Source organism: Camelina sativa, chromosome 11 (assembly GCF_000633955.1).
Source record: "Camelina sativa cultivar DH55 chromosome 11, Cs, whole genome shotgun sequence".
NCBI classification, from domain to species: Eukaryota; Viridiplantae; Streptophyta; class Magnoliopsida; order Brassicales; family Brassicaceae; genus Camelina; species Camelina sativa.
This window is the reverse complement of record NC_025695.1, coordinates 17753737-17780773: the sequence shown is the minus strand read 5'-3', so window position 1 is coordinate 17780773 and position 27037 is coordinate 17753737. Positions and strand designations below refer to the sequence as shown.

The following is a 27037-nucleotide window of genomic DNA, read 5'->3' as shown; positions in this document are numbered from 1 at the left end:
TACCGATGATTTCCTATCATATGCTATATCTTATTCTAACTCCCGTTGTGATTGTTAAATGTTGCTGCAGCATGTTCCTTCTCCTTTGATCTGGGCTTCGAATGTCTTCTCACTCTACAGTTAGTGATGACCTCTGCACAAAAATATCTTGGCATATCAGAAGAAGCTACCAAAAAGAGATGTCCAGGCCATTCTCAGGGTCTTGTACCCAGTCTACATGCTAAACTGGGAACTTCTGCTGAGAAACTTCTCAGGCATAAATGGATCGAAGATAGTACTGAGAATAAGGGTCTGAAGAACAAAGTATGTCCATTTGTGTCAAATTTAATGGGTCAGACAATTTACGGCAGTGCTCAATATTCTCAATGTGAATAGCTTTGGATTTCTTGCAGGGTGAGATGGTACAGACCATATTGCGAATATACTTGGAAGCCAGTGGATCCACATCTGATTTGCTTGATGAGCTTGCTTGTACTATTTTGCCTCAGGTACATGGAAAATTCTTTCTCTGGGCTCTACTTTGCATAGAGTTTGATGCAATCCGAAAGTTTTTTTAAAACACAAAACGACCGCATAGGTTATGTTTAACTGTTACATTCTGAAATAGAAATCTGCAAATGGTTAAATACATATTTCATAGGAAAACGTGTATCATTTAACTTAATTTATATCACGTCTCTGGAATTTGTTTGCATTAGGCCTCTCTATCCAAGTCAACAGGAGAAGATGATGATGCCCGTGATCATGAATTCCCTACCCTATGTGCAGCTACTTTCAGAGGATGGTACAGGACATTGGTAAGCAAATTCTTTAGCTATCTCGTATTTGTTTGAGTCAGTAATCCCGTTAGAGACTAATAGCCTCACTTTCGCTGGTACAGCATGAAGAGAATATTGCAATTCTTAACAAACTGGTCAGTAATCCATCTACGTTTTGTCCGGTTCTTTACTTATTACAATCTTCTCTGATATAGAATTAAAGTTATTACTTTTGTGTTCTACCATGTGTAATTAGGTGAAGACGGTTAGCTCAGTGAAACGACAAAGCTGTCAATCTGAAGCTACTGAAGCACACTTGAAAAAGATTCAGAAAACTGTAAATGTGGTAGTGTCTTTAGTCAACTTGTGCCGATCTCATGAAAAGGTAACCACTTTTTGCTGCTAATTATCATGAGTATAACACATTCTGCGTGCGAGATTCATGTAAAGATGAATTAAACAGGTGACAATCCATGGCATGGCTATCAAGTATGGTGGGAAGTATGTGGACTCGTTTCTAAAAGGTATAAATTTTCTCCAGCTTCTTAGCTTATCATACAAGAGTTGAATTAGCTGATTAGCTGGCTTATTAATTTGATATCTCATCTTGGAAAAAAAAAATGCAGTTTTTGATTTCCTGGAAGCACATTTTCAAGATCATAAGGACCTCGTCATCAAGTTGGTAAGAAGTTGTATTCTATGCATTTTCTTTGACTGTATCTCTCTCAGTACACTGAAAATCTTCACAATTGATATATGAATCAGGTCAAAGATCTCCAGAAGGCTACAAGAACATTACAGACTCTATGTTCTGAAGCCAAGGTTAGTTTCACACACCCCTTTATGTCTGTTTTTTCTTTGCTTCTTCTCAGAGACAGAATTAATATGACAATGGAGTACTGTTTTTGGGGAATTTAGGGTATGAAACAAACAGCCATAACCAGCAAAATTCCAGCAACAAAGAGATCTTTAGAGCGTTTTCTGTTTCACGTTAAAGCTCTTCTCCATACAACATCAGGCGGCTCCAACTTCTGGATGGGTACTACACAAAAAACAATTACTTTTGCTTTTGTTTCTCTCGAAATTCACTAATCTTTCTTCGTGCCTCTCTACTAAGTCAGTAGCATTTGAACACTCTTGTTTATGGAAACTGAGTTTTGAGATATTGACTGAATTTGCAGGTAGCTTGAAACACAAGGACTTGAGTGGGCAGATAGTGAGTTCTCAGGCTTATGTAGATAACGAAACAGATGAGGTTGAAGAAACCGTTTCCGGAGAAGAAGAGCCCATGCAAGAGGATGAACTTCCCTTGACACCTTAATTAGACTGCTAATTATAACTTTCTATGTTAATTAATTTCTTAGTATCTATACACGTACCTTTNTTTTTTTTTTTTTTTTTTTTTTTTTTTTATGTTAATTAATTTCTTAGTATCTATACACGTACCTTTCTATGTTTTGGTGAGGTTGAATCTTAGATAAACAAACTTTGTGTTTGTTTCTCATACCATAATCAATATCATAAATTCATATGTACTAAAGGTTTTTGGTTTGAATATAATTTTACATTCAATTAAAAATTAAAACAACATATGCATGTGTATAGTTTCTTGCAGCATCTGGACACATATCAAATGGCTTATTTTATCAGTTTTAAGCTCTACCCTAATTTTTATCCGCTAATGTGAATACACAGTTCATCGAACAAATACAGCCAGTAGAGTAGCCTTCTTCTTCTTCTTCTCCTATGGGTCCCCACATGATGAAGGGAAACCTGCAATGAACTTTACACACGCTGCAAGAAGGTCGAGTCACTCCATTGTTGGCATATATTTGGAACCCGGTTTCTGTGTCTCCTACCTTCACATAATATAAATCTCCAAGAACACAATCAAGATGGAGACTGAGCCCACATTCTTCACAGGTATAGTAACATACACTTGGATCTGTCTTGGTCTCACAAATATCACACCACAAGTCACCGCTTGCGTTTCCAACACCTTGACATAATGACAGAAAATGATCATCGCACCTGTGTTTTACCTTCCTTGGTAGAGTAGCGCACTTCATGCACAAAGCGTAATCATCACAAACGGGGCAGTTTAAGAGATTATCATCGCTTTCTGTGCCACAAGCTTGACATCGTTTGGAACTTTCCAATGTCCAGTATAAGGGATGTGGATGCAGATCATGCTGAAATGGTTCCGATACCGAACTACACCGAACATCATACACAACATCATCTTCGCAATAGTCGTCAAGACACTTGTACCTGAAACCATTAGAACAGGTTTCACAAGCTTTACATACAAATCCTGAAGAGTCATCAACTTGTAGAGTGAGTTTATGGTTGTGCAACAAATGTCTCTTCTTCCGAGGCAAACTAGCACACGCTCTGTGAAGCACGAAATCACATTCCACGCATTTGTAGCATGGATCGCCGTTGATAGCAAGAATGCAACCTCCACAGCGCATGTTCACATTATTCTCATCATCCAATCTGAGAACATGTTCTTCATGACTAAAATGAATGATCTCGTTTTCTTTAAATACCCTGAATGGTTCCTCGACTTCTTCTTCTTCTTCGGGCACACCTTTTCTTTGAATACCCTGAATGGTTCCTCGACTTCTTCTTCTTCTTCGGGCACACCTTTTCTTTGAATACCCTGAATGGTTCCTCGACTTCTTCTTCTTCTTCGGGCACACCTTCAAGTTCCTCAAAATCCCACACTTCCTTTCTCGTTGCACATCTTGAATGAACAGCGTAACTAGGACAACGAGAGCATTCAAAAGCTCCGTATACCCAATCAATCGTCTTCCGACAAACTCCAAACACCCAATCTCCTTCTCCTTGACCAAGATGGAAAGTATGAGAGATGCGATGATCATGCCGGTTGATGCCTATGACTCGAGGTAGCATCTCGATACAATCTTTGTGGACCATCAGATTGCATTCAAGACATACATAAGGATTGCTGTCGCCTTCCACACCACATGCATTACATATAAAGGTGACCAACCTTACCAAGAGCGTGAGGATATGCTTGTGGTGCTTTGGTTTACAAATAGTGGGTGGTGGTTGACTTCCCAGACAAAGTATACAGATGTTTATGTTGCACATCGTGCAACGAGCAAACGGAGAAGCAAGATTGCATTGACAAAAATGGCATCGGTCATTTGCATATTGAGGTGATTTGTTGGGCATGGAGATCTTGAGAGAGTGACCGCACGGAGATGGGTAGCTGAGAAAGCGCTGGATACATTCTTCGTGCAGCCGGTGGCCGCACTCTATGCACTGATGGGCGATGGCTTTTTGACCAAAACCCCAACACAAATCACAAGGATATATAGATTCTTCCGTCCATGATAAAGAGTGTTCATGCAACGGCACCAAAAGATTTGCTATGCTGATCACTGTTTCAGATTCAGTAGAAAGCATTTTTATTTTATCGAGTAAAGAGAAGAAAGCAAAGCATGAGTTTGAGTTTCTCTTGCTAGGGGGCTCCTCTTTATGTAGACCTCGGAACTCACAAAATCATTTTTATTGTCTTTGTACGATATATTTTTAAATAACCATATGGTAATGGTTTAATTTGGGACGACACATCCAGCGAATTAAAACAAAATTAATACACAAGTAGACATATGTTTCATTATTCGTCCAGATCTTCCTTAAACAATGGGTAGGAGAAGTTTGCCCACAGGAAAAACTGATGAACGACTGATGAATATATAGATCTTCCTTAAACAATGTTTATATTAAAACAATAATTGAATACATCTACTGACTACTAACATCCTAATTACACATCTTTTGCAATTAACACATGTACATAAAATATATTTTGAATTCCCTAATGTTTGTATGATCAACATATAAAGGGTGGTTTTGAATACGCATACTAATTGTTTCATTTGAAACCACAACATAAGTTAACTGTGAAATATTAGACATAATGTCTTTGAATGAATCATAATAGTAATGTCTTTGAACCTAATTATTATTATTATTATTATTATTATTTTTTGCCAGCAGAGTACAGAATTAGCTCAAATGAACCAATTAGTTGGAAAATTGTTCACATAGGTAATTGGAAGTGACTCCACTCTAGCTTTTCATGCCAGCTTGTCCGCTCTACCGTTTTGTGATCTTGGAATCTGAACAACAGAGAATGAGAGAAATTCATCCTTATCTTCTTCAATCGCGTCCAGATATGTCTTGAAAGCAGGCCACTCGGAAGGTGAAGACACCATCTTCCCCAATTCAGAACAGTCTGTGAGAAAGACTACTTTCTCCTTATCCGCTCCAATCATACATCTCATTGCCCAAATAAGTGCTTCCACTTCTGCATGGAGAGGGGACAAGCTACGTGATATGATCGTGGCAAGCACGGAGCCCGACGCTGCAAAGAAACCGGAGATGGTGGGAAGGATCACTCGGTCAAGAGCTAAGGAGATGGCCAAGGAAGCTCATTCACTCATAGTTGACGGGTCATTTAACCTACCAAGGATCCAAGTCTTCAACATATCCACCTTGAAGACTTCACCCGGTAATGAGGACTAGGTAACTTAGGTGTGAAGTTTGTACTCTTTTTCCCATAGCTGAGTTTTGTCCCACTGGGTTTTCTCAGCATGGTTTTTAATGAGGCAAATGGATCACTACGTCGAGTTATCTAGAAGTCATTACCAATGGGGAATAATGTACTTCTGTACTAGTACAAGGGACTTCTGTACTACTACAAGTCACCTAGACGTTTTGCTATTTTCTTATTTCCTTAAAACGTCTTGTTGTTTTATTTTGAACTACCTGTTGTTTGGAGTGTCGAGACTAGGGTTGATTATAAAACCCAATAGCACGCCTCCTTTGTTCTTTAGCGAAGAATGATGCTGTAACATGAATTGTTGATCTTTCTTCCTCAATTTGATTTCTTGAATGCGTTCTTGAATTCTGGGTTTCTAAACACTTTGTGACATAGAAACTCTTCACTTGTTTCGTTCCATACAACCACCTAAACATTTATCTCCATCAAACCATTTTTTTCTTCCTTCGATCTTCACACATCATCACCCAAAACCATCCGTTCATCATCACATTCCATCCACATCACCTGTCACTCGGTTATCAGCCTTCAACAGAGTCCAATCCTAGGGGAAATCGTATTACTACGGCGGGAATTAGATGCACCCATAGTGGGAGATTCTCCGTCAGGAGAAATGCAGTACCATCCTCTGCCCATAAACTGGTCAGTCCCCTTCCAAGATCCATCTACAAAGCATCGATGGCAAGATCCATGATTGTGCAACACACCGCAGCTCTGAACCGTAGACCTTGTTGAAATTCGAGAATCGCTTGGATGGGAAGATCCTGGGGGATCTTTCTGAGCTGAACACCACTATCCGTAAAATTGCTACCGGGTTTGAGTCTAAGTTACTAAATAATTTATCATTGCGAGCCTTCCAGATATACCATAAGATCCACGGGAACACTTCTATCGAAGGAGTGTCCTGAAATCTCCAAAATAATGAATCCATATTTGCATAGACAGAGTCTGAGGGAAAGCAACCCGAAGAAGTTGGGAAGTGGGACAAGCCCCAGACCTGCCGAGCCGGAGAACATAAGAAGAGAGCATGATTGACTGTCTCTTCCGCTTCTCCACATATCACACATTCCACATCACAACCAAGTCCACGACGTCATAGATTAGCTGTTGTCGCTATACAACCCGTAATAGCTTGCCACAAAAAATGCCTGAGCTTCGGTGGACACCAAATTTGCTAGACAAACGCTTGTTGGGGAATAATATTAGGGCCGGAAACAGGAGAGATGCTCTCCGATTTCTGGCGTAAAGCTTGATATCCTGATTTAACCTAATTAATATTGTACGATTAATAAGATTGCCACGATTAGCTATATATAAATTTAAAATAACCTAAATACCAAAAATATATATGTTTATATATATCTATATATAATTTAACCCGAAGATATTAATTAGTTATGGCTAGATAACCAAATATCAAAATGTCTTTTTTTTTCAAAACTAAACATATATTTATTTACAAAATGACACCAAATTTCATTAAAACTGAACCAATTTTTAGCTGCTCTTCCGTTTATAGTCTTTCGCATTAGACCTCTTACCTCCTTTGTTATTTTCTCTAACATCAGTAGCTATCTCAGCACCTTTGGTCGGTTCTATGTCTGGCGATCTCCGCTTCGACACCAGTATTATTTTTTGACTCTATCTCTGATGATTAATTTATAGTTTAATTTATGTTATGCTGTTATGTTTTACTTTCTTTTTCAATAAACGAGATGACCATGAACGAAGGCAGCTAAGGATTATGGAGGTCATAAAATACCCATAAAATTTTGAAATTGAGTTAATTTTGGCTAAAAAACCTTAAGCTGACTCTAATACAATAAAGAATGGACCCCTATAATTTTTTAATATTGTCTTCACTCCCATAAGCATAAGTTCTAGCTCCGGCTGCTCCGCTACTGGAAATGACGAAGAAAAATGCTAATAAAACCTCTACTAATTTTTTTTATCGACTTCAATCTATTGTTTTAACTTTTAAGAGACTTTTTCTTATGTAAAAGTCTTTGTTTAATCTTGTAAATCACACACTAATACATTATATATAAAGTTTATTTAATTTTCCATTATATATTGCGTAAAGTAATAACAACTGGTATCGTGGCTGCCATTGGATCGATCCTTAGATGGTGGATGGATCTGCAAGTAATTAATTTTCAAATTATTGACTATGAGATATAATGCATTTAGAAAATATTTTCTATACATATATTTGATCAACAAATGCAAATATCACTCGTAGATCTCAGCATTCAGTCTAGTCTTTTAACCAATGAGGACTCGAAAACATGCTTCACGTGTCATTTGGTAAATATAGACAAGAAATAGGACAAATAGTAAAAGGAGTCGTCGCCGTCAAAAAAAAAAAAAATGCAAAATAAAGTAAAAGGAGTCAGTTAGGTAAAAGTACAATGTAGTGTAGCCATTTCGTTACGGCATAAGTACATGTAAGAAAAAAACAACAAAACTCAGAAAACAAAAGTAAAAATCAGACAAACATAAAGACCTCATCTGCTCATCATATCTCGGTTTGGGTCATGTCTTTTTCTTGTATTAAAAGAAGAAAAAAAGGAAAAGGAGAGACAGCTAAAGTGCACGTGGCATGTGAGCAGTTCCAAACTTGAAAAGGACGTGCTTCACGTGTCTTAATTCCTACCATTTTCCAAAGTTATCATTTGCTTCACTGTCCATAACAACCATTCCAGTTTTTTCGTTGGTTTAGTTTAGAGCTGTCTTACTTAGAATATAAGTAACTTATCCCAACCGGATTCAAAGTTGTGTTTCAATTATCATGTTTCTTAATAATTATTGATGTTACCAGCTTGAGAGCGACTCATAAGGAGACATGAGCTTTGCATAAAAAAAGCATAACTACATTTTCAAGTTTTCAACTTCTTACAAAATAACAGAAGTATACATTCGAGACATATGATCCAATAGAAACAACGTCTTAAAAAACTTTGCGTTCCTTATTATTACAATGCCCATACTGCAAACAGACCCACAAAGAAGAAGCTAAGACAACAAAAGACCTCTTAGCTACGCCACCACCATTCATCAGCATCACCATCACATCATCAAACCAAGACCATCACATCACCATTAAAGCAGCACCATCAGCATCATCATACACCATTCACCATCAGTCTATACAGGGGTCACAAGCACTAGTTTCCTTCCAAACTCCTAAAACCCTAAATGAGTCCTAACAGATAAGGAGTTTCCCATCACAGAGCAACAAAAATACAGCTCCCCCGGAGAGAATTCAGTTCCGGTTTTACCAACTCCCACTTCCAATTTTCCTTTTCCCCAGCTTTCAACCACCATAAGGAGGAACTTAAAAGAAGAAGTTCAAAGACAACTAAAACGCACCAATCTAAACGAACAACACATTTTATCACCTGAGCCCTGTGTAAGATTTTCTACACCAGCCACTCACACCACCGCCCATGATTGTTTCCTATATGGTTATTAAAACTTCAACCCCTCACAAATTCAGACTTGACCTGACCACCACTTGCGCGGGTTGTTGTTGTTGACTCGTTAACTGGCGATGCTCTACGACCAAAGTTTAGTAAGAAATTCCTCTGGTCTTCATTAGTATGACGTAGACTCGCACGTAGAAGCTCAGCAGGCATCTCCCTCTTTATAGCTAGCTCCAACACATCAGCTGCATTATCATGGTTCTGACCATGGATTGTCTCATACTTGCTCCTGCAATATTTAGTAAGAAGAGAGAAGAATTCATCAAACGAAGCTCTCCAGAGTCCATCATTCGAGTTGTTGCTGACACGTGGAACTGCCGCCACTACTACTACTACTTCAGCAGCTCTCTCAAGAAGAGATACCAACACTACCGATGCTCCATCACCTGAAGGGCTTCCTATCGGACGGAGAGGTGGCTGTTCTGAAGAACAAACAACAGCTGCAAGACAAGCACTCAGTGCTCGGAGGTCCATTGCTTGAACACAAACCGTAACTGCTTTAGCAAGATTAGCTATTGTCTCTGCTGCAAGGCTATCTGACGGTAAACCACCGAAGAGAAATCTGAGGTGGCGGAATACAGCCATACAGACAACACGAGCAATCTCAGTACCAGGTACAAGAAGCTGTAGATACTTCGTGAGCAGTTTCCGACCTTTGGGAAGTGTCGTTATGCGTAGAAAGACAATATCATCCTTGGCGGTCAATCCTGTTTTCTGTCCTGTTTTGCTGAAGGGATCAACGAGTTGAAGTGAAGTTGCTAATCCTTCAAGCAGGATCTGTCGTTTTCTCTTGAGCTGAGCTCCTCCATCTTGTGGCCTGTTGAATTGGAGAGTCCTATCAATGTCAACTATATCGATAAGAACTCCAAAAGCATCTTCAATAGTGACCCTAGCTGCAACAAGAGGTTCATCTTCCAGATGCTTTTCAGATCCCTTATGACCAGACCTTCCATCACCAGAGCTAGGCGGAGAGTCAACCTCGAGTAAGGCTCGTGGCCTGGAAATAAAAGGAAGTGTAATCTTTCCAAGAGCATCCACATGAACTTGTGGTTGCTGATCTGAACTACTATTACGGGACCGGGATTGGTGATCCTTCAAATGAGAAGGATACAACTGAGGAGGCTTTGTTCTTGATCCGGCTGACTTTTTGGCAAGCCTAGCTTGGTGGTAATAGTCATTGACATAAGGGTCACTACTGTGTGAGTTGGAATGCTGCATCTTGAGAATACTCTCTATCTCTTCTGAAGTCATGTACTTTGATCTAAACTGCAATCCACTTTCACTTTTCTGGCTGGCCAAATCCGAGTTCTGTTGGGAGATGCCTCTGTTCTTCCGACTTCTGTGAGATGACTTATGTTTGTGTTCCCTTACTTCACCAACACCAAAAGGAGCTTTTTGTGATGGTGAAGGATAGGAATTATACAGTTGTGATTGCAATGCAGCAAGATGAGCTAGAGATTGTCTCTGCTGAAGTGATATCAACTGTTGAGAAGTGAAACCATTCCGAGGAGGCAACTGTTGCAAATGCTGCTGTTGTACCAGACTGTGTAACAACCCCGAATGGTCACCGTGCAGAAGGCCAGGGTCAGTCACCCAGTGAGGAGGTTGCGCCATGTTACCAAGAGTAGGACCACATGAGGCATATCTAGCCAAATTACTACCGTAATGCGGCTGTCCATGTGACAATCCTGAAAGGTGGTAAGTCGTGTTTGACAGAGGAGATGCATTTGGAGCAGAAAAGTTCGACTGACTACCACCAGGAAGAGAAGGAGCACGATGAATATGGCTCGGTGAAGACTGTTGTGATCTTTTGCCAGGCGAAGGAAAAGATGTAAACGCCGATTCTGGTACAATAATCGGTTCGCTACTGTAATGTTGTAGCTGTGTTTGCTTCTGAGGATATGAGGATGTCCTGTATAGAGAATTTGAATTGGCAGATGATTGTGGCTGTGAAGGCCAACTAGCTTCCTGAGCTTGTTCTTCAAGCGTGTGTTGGTCCAACCAGCTTGTGAACTCATTATCCTGTGTCCAATCTGTAGCAGTGGAACCTGGAGATAAAAGGACTATTTAGAAAAAGCTTGTAATGAATTGAGTTAATGGCATATAGAGAACCAAAATCATCATTTCAACAACCAAAACTCATCTCTCAAAACCAAACCATCACCTCCATATAGGGGAGATAAGATCATCAAATTTTTGAACCCATAGAGTATATATCTAAAAGTACAAGCTCACAGTTTTTAATCTCAGTTGCATAGTTCAAGAAGAAGAAAAAGTCACCATAGAAGAACAAGAAAATAAAGCAAGCTACAGAAAACTCTTGAAAGTAAACAGTAAAAACCAAACTCACTTTCCCTTGAAAAGGACCCTGATCCTCTGTCACCAATTACTCCAAGGTGTTTGGGCCCAGTAACATTTCTATTCAGCTACACAAGATAAGACCAAAAAAAATAAGATAAGTAAAGTAGAGAACAAGTAAGAATAAGAAGCTGAGAAAGACAGATTGATTTATCTCAAGAGAGACTATTAAAAAAATGATAACAAAAGGATAATAATAGAGTATCAAAATTAACAGCATTTCTCAGCGAATAATACTAAAATTATGCTAACCTTTGCAAAAGTTGTGGCAAGATCATCCATCTCAGAAAAAGATCCTAAACCAGTACCCTGAAACCACAAGTGAAATGTTTGTTTTAATCATCCATTTATCTCAAATATAACTATCCAAGAACACAGCCCAACTGAGCCATTACCTCTCTTTTATCAAACAAGTGATACTCTTCATCATCGACATGTCCACGAACAGAAGCATCTTCATCAAGACCACCCAATTCAACTTCTTCAAGACTTTGACCAAAGAACTCATATTGAGATGCGTCAAAAAGAGCACTTTTATTATCTGCACAAGAAAAAAAATAACAACCGTTTTCATCACACACATGTCACCAAGAAAAAATTAGTTGAACCGGAATTAAAACTAGAACTAAAAAGCTCTCAGTGTAAACAAATCTCAATTTCATTTCATGCTTTGGAACGACACTACAAAAAAGCAGAACTAGTAAATCTTCTAGGTTCTAGATCAACTTGAAAACTCATCTCCTCTGTTACATCAAACATATGTATATAAAAAAGTTTCTAAAAGTAATACCAAATCAGAAGCAAATTAAATCATTCACATCTCGGATCAAAGAAAGAAACTTTACTCGATTTGAAATAGAGAGAGCTAAAAAGAAAGAAAGAGAGAAGTAAACCTGAAGAAGTCGTCCGAGCGAAGTTATAGAAATCTTTAGAATCAGATCTCTCCATGATCAATACTAAGACAGCTAAAAACACACAAAAGAAACAGAGAAAACAGAAAACGAATCTCCTCCAAAAGGGTTTTCTTGCTACTACTCCTTGTCAAGGAACTAAAAGAAAGGTAAGTAAAAAGATTTAGCTCCAGATTCTCCGGGGAATTAGAGGAAACCTCTCTTCTCTAAAGAGGAGGAGAAGAGAGAGAGAGAGAAGAGAGAAGAGAGAGAGAGAGAGCCTTTTATTATTATCTGCTCTCTTTCCCTGGGCTGTGCGTAACATTGACACATCAATGACCTTCCTTGCCCGAACAAATCAATCCTCTCCTCTACTCTTTTCTTCTTTTTATTTTATAATTTTATGGCTATCTCTGTCTGAATAAGCATTTTTGCTTTATTTTCTCTTTTCTTTCTACTTTTTTTTTTTTTTTTTTTGTGGTGAGTTAAGTTTAATCATATAAATTATTCGCAAGGAAAATTTAAAAAAAATTATTTTCATTTGTCGTCAAGGAAAAAAATTCTCTTCTGTTGACAAAAAATATAAAGTAAATATTCTACTTTCTCTGATTTTTTTTCTTAACTTTCTATTAATTAATAATTGTTTACTAAAATTAGTGATTATTAAAGAATAAACCCTCTTTGTATTCTTTTAAATTGTCTAGTCTTAGCTTTTGGTTGGTGCGAAAGAAGTTTAGATGCACGGCATGTGCTACGGGTGTTTCGCTAAAATCAGTATGAATTTACTGAGATATTCATTTATGTATCAAATCTCAGTTACGACGGTTACAAAATAAAGAATATCCATACATAGACACTGAATATCCGGATCTCCGAATCCGTCCAGATGACACTTCTCAGATCGCTCATCAAATACCCGGATCTCCGAATCCGTCCAGATGAACATGTGGGATCACCACTTTTGGCAGAAGGACTCGCATTTCTCCAAGCACTGAAACATGCAACAATTCTAGGCTTTTCAAAAATATCATTAACTTCAGACTCAACCCAATTGATTGAAGCTATCAAATCGGAGATTCTGCACAAAAAACTCCATGGAATTCTTCATGATATCCTAGCTATCTCCTGTACTTTTCAAAAAATTTATTTTCGTTTTATTTCTAGAGAGCAAAATAAGGAAGATGATGCATTAGCAAAAACAATCGTAAAAGATTCCTCCTTGTATGCGACTGTTCAGGTCTAAGAAAATGAAATCGATTGACAAAAAAAAAAGACTTTGATTTTTGTTAACATAGACATAGAAATTTGAACTAACAATTTTGACAACCCTTATTATTATGATGTACCTAAACATTATAATTTTACCTCAAACCTTCTAATTATCAGTCAACAACTAAATAATGGATCATGTATCTTTTATTTTATATTTTTTTCCTAACATTATTCTCTGCTAAGAATCGAACTTCATACAGCATATAGAGACATTTGATTTTTTTTTTAAATGTTTAACATATTCTATAAGATTTTACAATACACGGTAATTACACTAAGTTCATAATAGAAAAATTTAGTTTTAATCTATGAAACACGAAAAACAATTATATATGTAATAACATCAAAAAAGTTTACAACAAAAGATCGATTTTCTATACTAAAATAAAGAATTGGGTTCAACCACACTAGAAAATAGTTAGCTCATGGTTTGGTTCTTGAACTTAGAAATCTCTTGATTTTAGTAACATTTATTTATTCTTTTTTTTCTTCTAAAAATAAATAAATAAAAACATGACATATTTACTGTTAAACAATTTTTTGTTCGAATAAATTTTACATTTATTAAAATAAATAACAAAAAAAAAAGAAATTTGCAACGAATTTGACAATTTGTTTTCACCAGCATTTGTATTTTGGGAACCAAACACTTAACATTTGATCAGCTTTAAATAAACTACATTAGTGGGCTAACCACTAGACTTAAACGAAAATTTTCATAACTGATTTGTTTATGTGTGTAACTGTTTTGGATAAATATGAAACAAACCAAAAAATTTGGTTGATATAGCTTTATAGATACCACATCCACTTACTACACAATATGATACTAATCAAAATGATCTTTTTATATGATTCGAACAAATTTTCTCCTTTTCAACTTTATATATGCTTTTACTTGTTTAAAACTCAACCAAATAAGTTAGTTATGAATATTAATTGCATAGAGATTAACAAAAAAATTAAATGCATATCGACGATATTTAAAAAAATAAAATATAACTGGGAGAGACAAGTTCTATGGTCCATGTGAATGGATTTCATTCGGTCGGTTTCAGTTTGATCTTATTTTGTCATTTGTATTTATTATACACAATTCTAACGCCCTATACTATATAAATATATATGACATCCACCTACACTTACTTGCGCAGACTTGATGTAACCGGCCACGCAAAGTTTTTAAATTGATATGTAATCAATCCACGGATTTGTAAATATTGATGATGTTCACACTCCATAATCATAGGGGCTACAAAGTCAAGCATACCATTTTTTAAATATTATAAAGCTATATGACACATTTCAAGCACAATTAGAAAGCACACACAAAAGTTATCAACTTGCTGTTAGAAGAGTTTTCGAACGTACGTTGATAGGCAAATCTAGTGCGATAAAAAAAAGTAGACACGTTTGAATGTCTACATTTCGAAAATTGACATAAAATTTAGTAAATTTGATAACAGAATTTGATAGAAAAGAAAAAAAGAGAGAGAGAACGTTAAAATGGTATGAAAAGAAAAAAGAAAGAAAAGAAATTCACATTTCACCGAGCCGGGTATCATCAACAATATAAAGCCCAAATTAGAAATGGGTTTGACCTAACAGCCCAATAAGAGGTGCTAGGGTTTTTCTCAGTCCTCTCCACAAAGAGTTTCTGGGATCACTATTAAAGCCGCATTTCTCATAGAATCCGCCACTTAGGGTTCATAGCAGCCAGAGAGAGAGAGAGAGACGAAACCAGAGAAAGATCTAAGCATCAAAGCTCAACAATGGTGAAGTTCTTGAAGACGAACAAGGCTGTGATCCTTCTTCAAGGACGTTACGCCGGGAAGAAAGCCGTCATCGTCAAATCCTTCGACGACGGTACCCGTGACCGTGGCTACGGACACTGCCTCGTCGCCGGACTCAAGAAGTACCCGAGCAAAGTCATCCGCAAAGACTCAGCCAAGAATACTGCCAAGAAATCTAGGGTTAAGTGTTTCATCAAGCTCGTTAACTACCAGCATCTGATGCCTACACGTTACACACTCGACGTGGATCTCAAGGAAGTGGCGACTCTTGATGCCCTTCAGTCCAAGGATAAGAAGGTTGCTGCTCTTAAGGAGGCCAAGGCTAAGCTTGAGGAGAGGTTCAAGACTGGCAAGAACAGATGGTTCTTCACCAAGCTCAGGTTCTGAGAAATTTCGATTTCGACGAAGGACGCTTTTGAGCTTTTTGTTATCGAATTTTTAGTTTCTAGGGTTTCTCATTTCCTATGGTGATAAATTGTGGAACCTGTTTTGGATTGTGTAAGACGTTTTGTTTTGAGTTTCGATTATGGATTTTGCCTTTTATTCTGTTTCTCTAATGCATTTTGATTACATATTTGTTTCCATTGAACTATCTGCTTATGTTATACGGAATTTGTCATTTCTTTGGTTGATTATGTTAGATTCTAGATCATTCATTCGAAGAATCTTGTTCATTATCTCGGTTAGAAATTGATACATTTTTGTTATTATTTGAAAATGATAACCTTAGAAATGTTCCAGTTTCACATAACCTCAGGGAACTTAGATTGGTTTTACTCATTGGCATATACATGGTTTTGAATCATTCATTAGTTAAATGTCATTCATTCTCCCTCCCTTGTTTAAGCTTCTACTAAAATTCTAGAATCAGCAAATGTGTTTGCAAAATGTTGAATCTAGTAACCTTTTGTCACATTTTTATTTGATTTTGTTCGATTCTGAATATCTCTTGCCAAAAGGTTGTGTTCATAATCTTGGTTAGGGCAATGACAAAAGTTATTAACTAGAGTCATACTGTGCATGCATAGATCGCTTACCAACTTGTATTGTCATTCAACAGACTGTAAGGGTTCTGTGAATAGTTTCAGCAAATGTAATACAAAGAATTAAGCTTACAACCAATTTATTCTGTTGATTAATTGTTAATGTTAGGGACAGATACTTAAAAGAGTATATTTGATGCATAACAATACAAATGTTTCTCTTTTATTGTACTACAAACGCAAGCTAAACAAAATTGAGGTATTGTTTATCTTTTATGATCAATACAAGACATATTCGTAGCCTTTGTCTGATTTCACTTGGGAACTAATAGATCGACAGCTAAGTAATAACTTCCAACGATCACCGTTGATGCAAGAGAGCTTCGAGCCATCCTTATCCCAATACCTCGGAACAGAAGATTTCTATCTGTAGGATGTATTCCTGTCCATCTCTCTAATCTCTTTCCAGGTTTATTCCATTTCAGAAACTTCCTCTCTTTTGCTGTATNGGCTAAGCTTGAGGAGAGGTTCAAGACTGGCAAGAACAGATGGTTCTTCACCAAGCTCAGGTTCTGAGAAATTTCGATTTCGACGAAGGACGCTTTTGAGCTTTTTGTTATCGAATTTTTAGTTTCTAGGGTTTCTCATTTCCTATGGTGATAAATTGTGGAACCTGTTTTGGATTGTGTAAGACGTTTTGTTTTGAGTTTCGATTATGGATTTTGCCTTTTATTCTGTTTCTCTAATGCATTTTGATTACATATTTGTTTCCATTGAACTATCTGCTTATGTTATACGGAATTTGTCATTTCTTTGGTTGATTATGTTAGATTCTAGATCATTCATTCGAAGAATCTTGTTCATTATCTCGGTTAGAAATTGATACATTTTTGTTATTATTTGAAAATGATAACCTTAGAAATGTTCCAGTTTCACATAACCTCAGGGAACTTAGATTGGTTTTACTCATTGGCATATACATGGTTTTGAATCATTCATTAGTTAAATGTCATTCATTCTCCCTCCCTTGTTTAAGCTTCTACTAAAATTCTAGAATCAGCAAATGTGTTTGCAAAATGTTGAATCTAGTAACCTTTTGTCACATTTTTATTTGATTTTGTTCGATTCTGAATATCTCTTGCCAAAAGGTTGTGTTCATAATCTTGGTTAGGGCAATGACAAAAGTTATTAACTAGAGTCATACTGTGCATGCATAGATCGCTTACCAACTTGTATTGTCATTCAACAGACTGTAAGGGTTCTGTGAATAGTTTCAGCAAATGTAATACAAAGAATTAAGCTTACAACCAATTTATTCTGTTGATTAATTGTTAATGTTAGGGACAGATACTTAAAAGAGTATATTTGATGCATAACAATACAAATGTTTCTCTTTTATTGTACTACAAACGCAAGCTAAACAAAATTGAGGTATTGTTTATCTTTTATGATCAATACAAGACATATTCGTAGCCTTTGTCTGATTTCACTTGGGAACTAATAGATCGACAGCTAAGTAATAACTTCCAACGATCACCGTTGATGCAAGAGAGCTTCGAGCCATCCTTATCCCAATACCTCGGAACAGAAGATTTCTATCTGTAGGATGTATTCCTGTCCATCTCTCTAATCTCTTTCCAGGTTTATTCCATTTCAGAAACTTCCTCTCTTTTGCTGTATACTGTCACAAATCAATAGAAAACCAGACATAAAAGAAAGTGAAAACAGAGCTTTGAGTTTCATAATATCTCTTTGTAAGATAACAAGGGTAGATTTTGTTGTACCTTCGGCAATATTACACACTGCGCACGTGTTCTTGCTGTGTCAAAGCTATGAGATGCCGCAGCTGCAACGGCACCAGAAATCCCAGCTGCAATGCTAATTGCTACCGGAGATAAAGGTCCGATCTCTTCTTCAGAACTGAATCAACAAGTTTTGCAGAATCAATAAAGTTTCAAGTTGATTCAGAACTCCGTAGATTGAGAGTTAAGTACCTGGGCAAAGGATTCATTCCAACAGCTTTCCAACCGACCATTGCCTCATGAAGAAACTGCCATGTTGAAAAGAACACTCCTCCATAAAGACAATCTCTTATAAGACCTGAACGTAGATTCCTCCATAAAGATCTATATCCTTCAAGTGATGCAACATCGAGAGGTCTCTTAACATCCATGGCTGATGGCGGGTTTCCTGTTCCAGTCATCATCCACGGGTACTCTTGCAAAGCAGCTGTCATGTTCGGATGTTTATGATTTAAGACGGATAAGAGACTGACTGTTTGTGTCAATGACTTTACATCAAGAGTGTATCTTCTTAGCAATTTGGTGATCATGGGTGAAACAGGTGCAGTCTCTGCAACAGCGGCAGCATTTGGAGCCCGTGATGCAGCAGTCACTTGTTTTCTGACTTTGATTAGCTCAAATGGAGAAGTTACCACTGTTTCTGCTGCACCTCCCACCATCCCAGCTAGAAAAGCTTCACCGACACTCACATAGTTATCATGTCGACCATCTGTAACAAAATGAATTCATATAGGAAGTACTCCTTAGATTCTTCACGACAAACGTTCCACTCAAGCAAAAACGGGTAAATTCAGCTACCAAATTCGTACTACCATCAGGCATTGTCCTATTCTCGAATTTAGACACAACAAAGGAGACATGGGATCTGTGCAATACCTTTATAGAAAGCTGTTAGAATCTCATAGACACCAAACCTTGCACCAACACCTGAAATTCTTCCTAGAGTTAACGATCCAAGACCACTGTACAGACCTGCATTGGTGTCCAAAAAAGCCAGAAACAATCAAGAATATGCCATTTTGCCTGATGCAGAATCAGAAAACGATTGAAATCTAAAAAAGAGTAAATTGTGCAAACCTGAATAGCCAGAGAAGCGAAGAACTCTATTCACAACTTGAAAGGGGCCTAATTTCTTACTGGGTCCTGAACCAACCTATACAGTTCAATGTTGAAATCAAACCCCCACAGAATCTAAGTGATAGAAAGGAATATGATACAAATTTGTTGAAGGAAGAAACCTGGATAATGGTTTTGATTGTATCCAGAGGATAAGCGAGAGCAGTTCCTAACGAGACAGAAGCAGAGGCAGCGATGGCATGCGTTGCAAACTGATGATTCTCAAGAAGCTTATCCATCTTAAACTCGTCCTCTATCTGTTCGACGAAATGCCTCAACGAAAAAAAAAGTACATATACCTACACGTTTCAATTCAGCAACTACAGTATTAATATTCAAACACATACAATGCCCACTCATTTCTTGCTACAATCCCAAAATCACGAGTTTTTCTAGAAGTAGATCAAACAAGTTCTTCTTATCAACACTTTCTGAACTTTGATCAATCACAAAAGAAACACATACCTCTGATGCTGTCTCAATCAAGAAGACATTTCTCCCACAAGAAGAGATTAAGTAAACAAAAACCAGATCAAAGACTGAGAAGACGACCGACGCTAATCGGAGAAATAGAACACGGCGTCGAGAAAAAAGGAAACGACGTTGTTTAATCAGAAAACGCCCTAAAAACCAAACGATGTCGTAGTAATGTAATTAAAAAGATAAATAACGAAATGTTAAAAACGGAAAACAAATTGGGTGACGTCATAATAAAAGATTGAGATGCCCGATTTGTAGGTTCATTCATATAAACCAGAAAAAGCTGCCAAACCTATTTCTGCAAACCCTAATCGGGCCGGGTCAATTTCTCCCAAACATTGCATCCCTCTTATCTTCCTCCGATTCCCTCCGCCGTTCGTCGGAAATCTCCACCTCCGGCTGGTTTTAGCTCCCTCTTCCCCGGAACCGAAGCTACTGTACCGGAATTTTATCACTTTTGTACGAAACCGATTTCTTGTAACCGGCCACAAACCAGAACAGGTTCGTATTCTTCATCAATCCTTGTACAACAAATTTGACTGGTTCGTTTTTTTTTTTTCTGTTTGGTTTTGGTTTGTTTTGTTTCTGTCTGAATTGCGTAGTTTAGCCGAGATTTGGGTGCATGTGGTTTTTAGAATTTGCTTTTGATTGGTTCAATCAATGTGGCTTGTTTAAATTATCAGAATCTGAGATCATTGGAGGATCTTGGCTTTGTTTATTCCTTGAGTTCTTTGAGAATGTTAACAAAGTCTCTACCTTTTCTTTTTCTTCTTCTTTGTTGAATGAGTACAGGCTTTATGGATCCGGAATTGGAACCTGTAGCTCTTACACCGCAGAAACAAGACAATGCATGGAAGCATTGTGAAATTTACAAATACGGTGATAGACTTCAGATGAGGTGTCTCTACTGTAGGAAAATGTTCAAAGGTGGAGGTATCACTAGGGTTAAGGAACATTTAGCTGGTAAGAAGGGACAAGGCACGATCTGTGACCAAGTCCCTGAAGATGTGAGGCTGTTTTTGCAGCAGTGTATTGATGGAACCGTGAGACGTCAGAGGAAGAGACCAAAATCCAGTTCAGAGCCTTTGTCTGTAGGTGCTTTACCTCCTATTGAAGGAGAAATGCTGCTGCTTCCGTCTGATGTGAATGACGATTTTAAATCGCCTGGTAGTTCGGATGTGGTTGTGCAAACCGAGAGCCTGATGAGTGGCAGAACAAAGCAGAGAACTTACAGGAGTAAAAAGAACGTTTATGAGAATGGTAGTGGGAGCAACAATATTGACCTGATTGGTAGAGACATGGATAATTTGATTCCTGTGGCGATTAGTAGTGTGAAGAACATTGTGCATCCATCTTTTAGAGATAAGGAGAATGCAGTTCATATGGAGATCGGACGGTTTTTGTTTGGCATTGGTGCTGATTTTGATGCAGTAAACTCTGCTAATTTTCAACCAATGATTGATGCTATTGCCTCTGGAGGATTCGGTGTATCTGCCCCCACTCAGGATGACCTTAGAGGTTGGATACTGAAGGATTGTGTAGAGGAAATGACTAAAGAAGTTGATGAATGCAAAGCAATGTGGAAGAGGACAGGCTGTTCCCTTTTGGTTGAGGAACTAAACTCTGATAAAGGCGTTAAAGTTCTTAACTTTTTGGTTTACTGTCCAGAAAAGGTAGTCTTTCTGAAATCCGTGGAGGCGTCTGAGATATTGCCTTCTAGTGATAAACTGTTTGAGCTACTTAGGGAGCTGGTTGAAGAAATTGGCAGTACCAATGTTGTTCAAGTGATAACAAAATGCGAAGATCACTACATTGATGCTGGGAAAAAGTTGATGGATATGTATCCTTCTCTATATTGGGTTCCTTGTGCTGCACATTGCATAGATCAGATGCTTGAGGAATTTGGGAAGCTAGGCTGGATAAGCGAGACTATCGAACAGGCTCGAGTTATCACAAGGTTTATTTACAACCGTAGTGGTGTTTTGAACTTGATGTGGAAATTTACTTCGGGTAATGATATCCTGCAGCCAGCATTTAGCACTTCTGCCTCAAATTTTGCTACATTGGGTAGAATAGCCGAACTCAAATCCAATCTTCAGGCTATGGTTACTTCGACAGAGTGGAATGAATGTTCATATTCGGAAGAACCAAGCGGGTTGGTGATGAATACCATCACTGATGAAGCCTTTTGGAAGGCAGTAGAGTTGGTTAACCATTTAACAGGTCCTCTTTTGCGGGCTTTGAGAATAGTTTCTTCTGAAAAGAGGCCTGCAACGGGGTATGTCTATGCAGCAATGTACCGAGCAAAAGATGCAATCAAAACACATCTGGTTAACAGGGAGAATTACATGGTATACTGGAAAATTATAGATCGATGGTGGGAGCAACAACAGCATACTCCTTTGGTTGCTGCTGGCTTCTTTCTTAACCCGAAATTCTATTATAACGCCAGCGATGAAATGCGTAGTGAGATTAGTATATCGGTGCTCGATTGCGTCGAGAAACTGGTTCCGGACGACAAGATTCAAGACAAAATCATCAAGGAGTTAGCCTCCTACAAATTTGGTACTGGAGTTTTTGGAAGAAACTTGGCAATCAGAGCTCAGGACACAATGCTTCCTGGTATGGTTTAATTTTCCTTGATTTTTTTGTTTTCTTGTGTAAATCTCATTTGTGCTTCTCTAACTTGGACTCTCTTTACATGCTTGGTTCTTAGCTGAGTGGTGGTCTACATATGGAGAAAGCTGCTTGAACCTCTCACGTTTTGCGGTACGTGTTCTTAGTCAGACGTGCAGTTCATCAGTTAGTAGCTCCAGGAGAAACCAGATACCTGTCGAACAAATATACCAATCGACTAACTCCATTGAGCAAAAACGGCTCAGCGATCTTGTGTTTGTTCAGTACAACATGCGCCTCAGACAACTGTAAGTCGTGTTTCCGCAGCCAAATCTTTAGTTTCCAGGGAGTAAGAAAGGAAAGATCTAACGGTTCTCTTGTTTCCTCTAGGGGTCATGTAAGTGGGGATGACACACTAGACCCGTTATCACACAACAGGATGGATGTTCTTAAAGACTGGGTTTCCGGAGACCAAGCTTGTGTAGAAGGGAATGGAAGTGCTGACTGGAAGTTGCTAGAGCCTATTCATGGGAATCAAGTAGTACACATCATGGATGATACTGAAGACATGGGTCCAGGTAAAAAGATTCAGCAGCATCCTTATACAATCTGTTTCTTTTTGAGAAGATTTGAGGTTTTAAAAAGTTAAAAAAAATGTGTACAGGTTTCGATGATGCTGAGATATTCAAGGGAGACAAGGAAGAGAGAGATGAAGTTTATTATACAAACACATCAGAGAAGGTATTCACGTGATGTCTAAAAGCTTCTTGGTCGGCGGCGGCTCTTTTCTAACTCAGAGGAAGCTGTTTGTAGTCATAGGGTTTGTTTGATTTGTAATTTTAGAGTCTTTTTACTCATTTAGATTTGTTCTTGTACAAGACGACGTTTCAGTATTCTTTCTTCTTCTTACTCCCCCTCATGCATTGTCCGGGCCGACGGTCGATTTCCCCCCGAGAACTATCATATCGAGCTAGATAGAGCTCAAACTTTGACCTCGATGAATATGTCCCCGAGAAAAAAGTTTAAAACCTATTTCCCCCCGAATTAAAACTTCGAAACTTATATCTCCCCGTATCTGGGTTATATCGGTTTAATATTTAAACCGAAACTAAACCATCTATTTCCAAAAACAAACCAAAGACAAATAAATTAAAAGTAAAAATAAAAGTAATGGGGTATATGAAGAATACTTTAGATTTTAGAGGGAGTGTAGTTGTAAATCTGAAGAAGGTAAGATCTTCATCGGAACTAAAAAATCTCACCTTCGCTCTTGGGAAAGGGCCCTTTAAACGAAGAACTTACATTTAAATACTAAAAAGACGGCGACGTTTCCGCCGGAGATGACCGCTGATGCTAGCTACTCCGTCTCCCTTTTCCGTACGTCTCTCTCTCACTACATCTTCTTCTTTTGGCTGATTTGTCGGTTACGGAGTTATATCATCACCGAAATAGTGAAATCAACGGTGTTTTAAGGTTGTGTTCTTCTCAATTTCCCTTGATCTGACCTTTCCCTAACTCGATTCTCTTGTTTCTTCTTTAGTCTTTGTACTAATAATGGCTAATAAGACGAAGCCACGAGTGTTTTGATTTTTGAGTATTTTGATTTTGTTCTTGTAGCTGGTGACATTGTTTGCTCTTGAGGTCATGAAGATGCAGAGGATGGTCACAAAAATGAGCCACGTTTTGATTTTGTTCATGTAGCTGGTAACGCACTAAGCTGCGTTAAAATTAGATGGTCACAAAATTATTTATGTTACTTGTCGTGTCGATCACAATCAGGCATGGAAATCTGTAGTTGGGGATGGTTTTTGACATGGCATATAGTTGATTGTTCTTTTATCCGAAACTGAGTTGAGCTGGGGAAGAAGATGGTGAGAGAAAGAGACGTGATTGGTGATAGAGAAGATTGGTCTGTTCTGTTGTCGAGAAAATTGGGTGAGGAAGAAGATTGGTTTTGTAGGTTAATTTAATTGTAATTGGGTTAAAATCGGTTTTTTTTGGTTTACTATTCTTTTATTGGTTAAGATTTAATTGGTACATAATAAACCGATTCAAAGCCATGTTTGTGGAGATTTAAATATAGTAATAGTATTTCAGGGAGATATAGATATCTAACTTTTGATAGAGGGAGAAATAGATTTTAAACTTTCTTCTTGGGGACATATCGATCGAGGTTAAAGTTTGGGCTTTATCTAGCTCGATATGATAGTTCTTGGGGGGAAAAAGACCGTCGGCCCTGCATTGTCCTCTTTAGATGTTTGACATATATATATTCACTTCCAAATGCCTATTTTCTCATTTATATATTTGATGGATTTGTTAGCACATTTGAATCACAAACAGTCTCTCTATGTCTATAACTACTCCTTAGTTCTTGTCGAGTTTTTGACCATTGTGACTGTGTTCTCAGTGACATCCGAAGATTCCTTTCTCGCTAGTTGCAGGCACAAAAAAACTCCGACATTTTTAGCATTTTTAATGGCCCATATTGTTTGTCCATAATGGCCCAGCCCATTAAGAGACTATTGGTGTAATCGGAGGAAAAATAGACGGAGATAAGCTCAAATAAGGTCTACGACAGTGTTCCATCGGGCATCGGTGGCGAGGGATGGCTTCTTCGGGAACGATCAGATCTGACATATACGACAGAGAAGAACGCAAGCAGTTAATCTTATTTTCTTTCGATTTTGATTTTGATTTTGATTCATTCTCTGTGTTCTTCTTAATTTGACTGTCTCAATCGTGTGTCTCTGTAGGCAATACCAAGCGCATATTCGTGGTTTGAATGCTTACGAGCGGCATAAGAAGTTTTTAAAAGACTACGGTACTACACTTCTTCTTTCAATGTTCATGTATATGTCTCGATTGTTAGGGTTTTAATGGACAAAAGTTTTGGGAATTTAGGGTGAATAAGTGGCTTTCTATTAACCCGAATCCATGTGTCCAAAATCAAAAAACTGGTTGATGAGCAGTCTTCTCCTCTGAGCTAGGAAGGAGGCTACAGTCAGCCTTACATGTNTTTTTTTTTTTTTTTTTTTTTTTTGGTTCTTCATTAGAAAGATTATTTCTTTTGCTATGGAGTGAGCTACTATTTCATGAGGTTCATCTTTTTTTGTTTTTTTTTTTTTTTTCTGTCAATTTACAGTTCGATTTTATGGGACGGATAAGCCAGCTGTGGTTAAGTTACCTGTTAAAACTGATCAGGACACACTAAGAGAAGGATACCGGTATGTTTTGTATTGGAATGCTTGCTTTAATGAATCTGCTAGTTTCTGTTTCTGAATCTTATTTGGTATACGCCATATGTTGGCATATATCTGTTACTTTGTTTTTGTTTATGAATTCGTAGAAGATAGTTTCTTGTGTATCTTTTCTGATCTCTTGAACGCTCTGTAATTTTGGGTTTTTTTTTTAAAAGGTTTATACGTTCTGAGGAAGATGATTTGAACCCTTCTTGGGAGCAAAGATTGGTGAAAAAATACTATGATAAGCTTTTTAAAGAGTATCCTTTCATACATTGTGCTGCTTTGAGTTCATCATCACCAGTTAGATAATCTTTAGTTTATGTTCTAGTACTGTTTAATGGGATTGTGGATGAGTACAACATGTCTATCTCCTTGACTGATTGAAGATACTGTATAGCTGACATGTCAAGATACAAGACTGGTAAGGTAAAATCTGATGCATAGTTACTGTATCTCACGTGGATTCCTGTATTACTTTTGTTCAGTTGACTTATTTTTGAATGTTTGTAGATGGGTTTAAGATGGAGAACGGAAAAGGAAGTAATGACTGGGAAAGGTTAATATTCCTTCAAACTCTTTGCCTGTGATTTATTTTGAAGTAGCTGCGATACGAGTTTTGAGTGTGAATGAAACTGCTTTCTGTCAGGGCAGTTCATGTGTGGGAGCAAACATTGTGATGAAAAGGAAGGGTTAGCAAGCTATGAGGCATGTACCTTTAGATATTTTCTCAATTACTGTTCTGATGTTTTTGTCGGATTATTTTACTGAGCTCTGTTGATTTTGCAGGTGAATTTTTCTTATCATGAAGCTGGAGAAGACAAACAAGCCCTTGTAAAACTCGTAGCTTGTGAGAGGTAGGTATTCGTTGTATAGCTTGCTCATCTCTATTTTCTATGCTTTCTGAATTGAATTAGTAGTGGTTTTGGAAATTGAATACCGACGACCATAGTACTTGTATCCTGGTTTGTTTCAGTGCTTATGTTGTGTAACACTTATTTGGTCTCAATAAAGCTTGACAACCTGCTTTCCTAAGTTTTCACAATATCAAACATTTTTGGCACCAGATGTGCTGATAAGCTTTATTACAAAAAAAGAAAGGAGGGCGAAAGATCAGAGAGTAAAGAAAAGAAAAAGCTGAAACGAAAACGGTATGGATAAAGAGATTCTTGTTAATTTGCAAATAAGAGTCATGCGTTATTCTTTTTCGATTACATTAAGTTGGATACGTTAACTTTGAAATACAGGAATCAATCATGCAGTGAAGATGACACAGATGAAGAGGAGAGGAGAAAAGGTGTGTAATATGCAAAGTTCAATATATTTTGGGTCTATTCTTTGTAGAAAAAGATATGGAATATTGTAATTTTGGGTAGGTGTGAAATATAATGTGTTTCATATTGTAGGGAAAACGGGAAAGCGCAAGGCGGAAGGTGGTGATAGAGAAGGCAAGGATGATGAAAACTTTGACGAATACATGGAGGGAATGTTCCCGGGAAAGGGTGAACCTTCTGCATCGTAGCATACACTGAGTTTGAACCCTGACATGTAAAGACTTACAGAACCCCTTATTTTACCTAATGAAACTGAATTTTAATATCGAGAAGATCTTGTCGTCATAATCTTTAGAACACAGACCATA

The 27037-nt window shown here is 37.7% G+C and overlaps 8 protein-coding genes across 10 annotated transcripts in view; 4 read left to right on the top strand and 4 right to left on the bottom strand.

Annotated features, from left to right (window-relative positions):
- LOC104723675 (Fanconi anemia group D2 protein-like) lies at positions 76–2134 on the top strand. Of its 2 annotated transcripts, none has more exons than XM_010442063.1 (10): positions 76–303; positions 393–488; positions 699–797; positions 881–913; positions 1015–1143; positions 1249–1282; positions 1385–1440; positions 1524–1580; positions 1677–1797; positions 1940–2134. In XM_010442063.1, the coding sequence occupies exons 1-10, from the start codon at positions 127–129 to the stop codon at positions 2077–2079; spliced, it is 942 nt and encodes a 313-aa protein (XP_010440365.1). In that variant the 5' UTR covers positions 76–126; the 3' UTR covers positions 2080–2134. The 2 variants fall into 2 exon arrangements, with proteins under 2 accessions (XP_010440365.1, XP_010440364.1); XM_010442062.1 differs by having other exon boundaries at positions 1222–1282.
- Positions 2390–4210, bottom strand: LOC104728082. Its single transcript, XM_010447116.2, has 2 exons — positions 3464–4210; positions 2390–3351 (listed from the first exon to the last, which is right to left on the bottom strand). Exons 1-2 carry the CDS (start codon positions 4194–4196, stop codon positions 2423–2425), a joined length of 1662 nt encoding a protein of 553 aa, XP_010445418.2. The 5' UTR covers positions 4197–4210; the 3' UTR covers positions 2390–2422.
- LOC104723674 (protein PAT1 homolog 1) lies at positions 8210–12448 on the bottom strand. The gene is made up of 5 exons (XM_010442061.2): positions 12095–12448; positions 11597–11742; positions 11454–11510; positions 11194–11269; positions 8210–10891 (listed from the first exon to the last, which is right to left on the bottom strand). Exons 1-5 carry the CDS (start codon positions 12147–12149, stop codon positions 8838–8840), a joined length of 2388 nt encoding a protein of 795 aa, XP_010440363.1. The 5' UTR covers positions 12150–12448; the 3' UTR covers positions 8210–8837.
- Positions 15042–16933, top strand: LOC104723673 (60S ribosomal protein L27-3-like). Its single transcript, XM_010442060.2, has 2 exons — positions 15042–15518; positions 16691–16933. Exons 1-2 carry the CDS (start codon positions 15136–15138, stop codon positions 16713–16715), a joined length of 408 nt encoding a protein of 135 aa, XP_010440362.1. The 5' UTR covers positions 15042–15135; the 3' UTR covers positions 16716–16933.
- On the bottom strand, positions 17488–19677 carry LOC104723672. The gene is made up of 7 exons (XM_010442059.1): positions 19523–19677; positions 19180–19356; positions 19019–19094; positions 18818–18913; positions 18134–18650; positions 17924–18059; positions 17488–17820 (listed from the first exon to the last, which is right to left on the bottom strand). Exons 2-7 carry the CDS (start codon positions 19294–19296, stop codon positions 17626–17628), a joined length of 1137 nt encoding a protein of 378 aa, XP_010440361.1. The 5' UTR covers positions 19297–19356; positions 19523–19677; the 3' UTR covers positions 17488–17625.
- LOC109127300 lies at positions 19749–20053 on the bottom strand. The gene is given in 2 exon segments (XM_019231892.1): positions 19749–19998; positions 20000–20053. Coding segments are annotated over 2 exon segments (255 nt in total). The 3' UTR covers positions 19749–19797.
- LOC104723671 lies at positions 19863–23106 on the top strand. Its single transcript, XM_010442058.2, has 5 exons — positions 19863–20038; positions 20330–22159; positions 22254–22461; positions 22544–22731; positions 22818–23106. Exons 2-5 carry the CDS (start codon positions 20335–20337, stop codon positions 22904–22906), a joined length of 2310 nt encoding a protein of 769 aa, XP_010440360.1. The 5' UTR covers positions 19863–20038; positions 20330–20334; the 3' UTR covers positions 22907–23106.
- Positions 24697–27037, top strand: part of LOC104723669 (protein FRA10AC1 homolog) — a 60261-nt gene continuing 57920 nt past the window's right edge. The window contains exons 1-11 of one of the 2 annotated variants that reach the window (XM_010442054.2): positions 24697–24817; positions 24910–24977; positions 25299–25380; positions 25572–25655; positions 25785–25824; positions 25909–25954; positions 26045–26103; positions 26185–26252; positions 26463–26546; positions 26643–26692; positions 26802–27001. In XM_010442054.2, coding sequence (XP_010440356.1) covers positions 24762–24817; positions 24910–24977; positions 25299–25380; positions 25572–25655; positions 25785–25824; positions 25909–25954; positions 26045–26103; positions 26185–26252; positions 26463–26546; positions 26643–26692; positions 26802–26917 — 753 coding nt within the window. In that variant the 5' untranslated portion in view covers positions 24697–24761 and the 3' untranslated portion in view covers positions 26918–27001. Of the gene's footprint in view, positions 24818–24909; positions 24978–25298; positions 25381–25571; positions 25656–25784; positions 25825–25908; positions 25955–26044; positions 26104–26184; positions 26253–26462; positions 26547–26642; positions 26693–26801; positions 27002–27037 lie in introns of those variants that run through there. The other variant, XM_010442055.2, reaches the window with a different exon arrangement.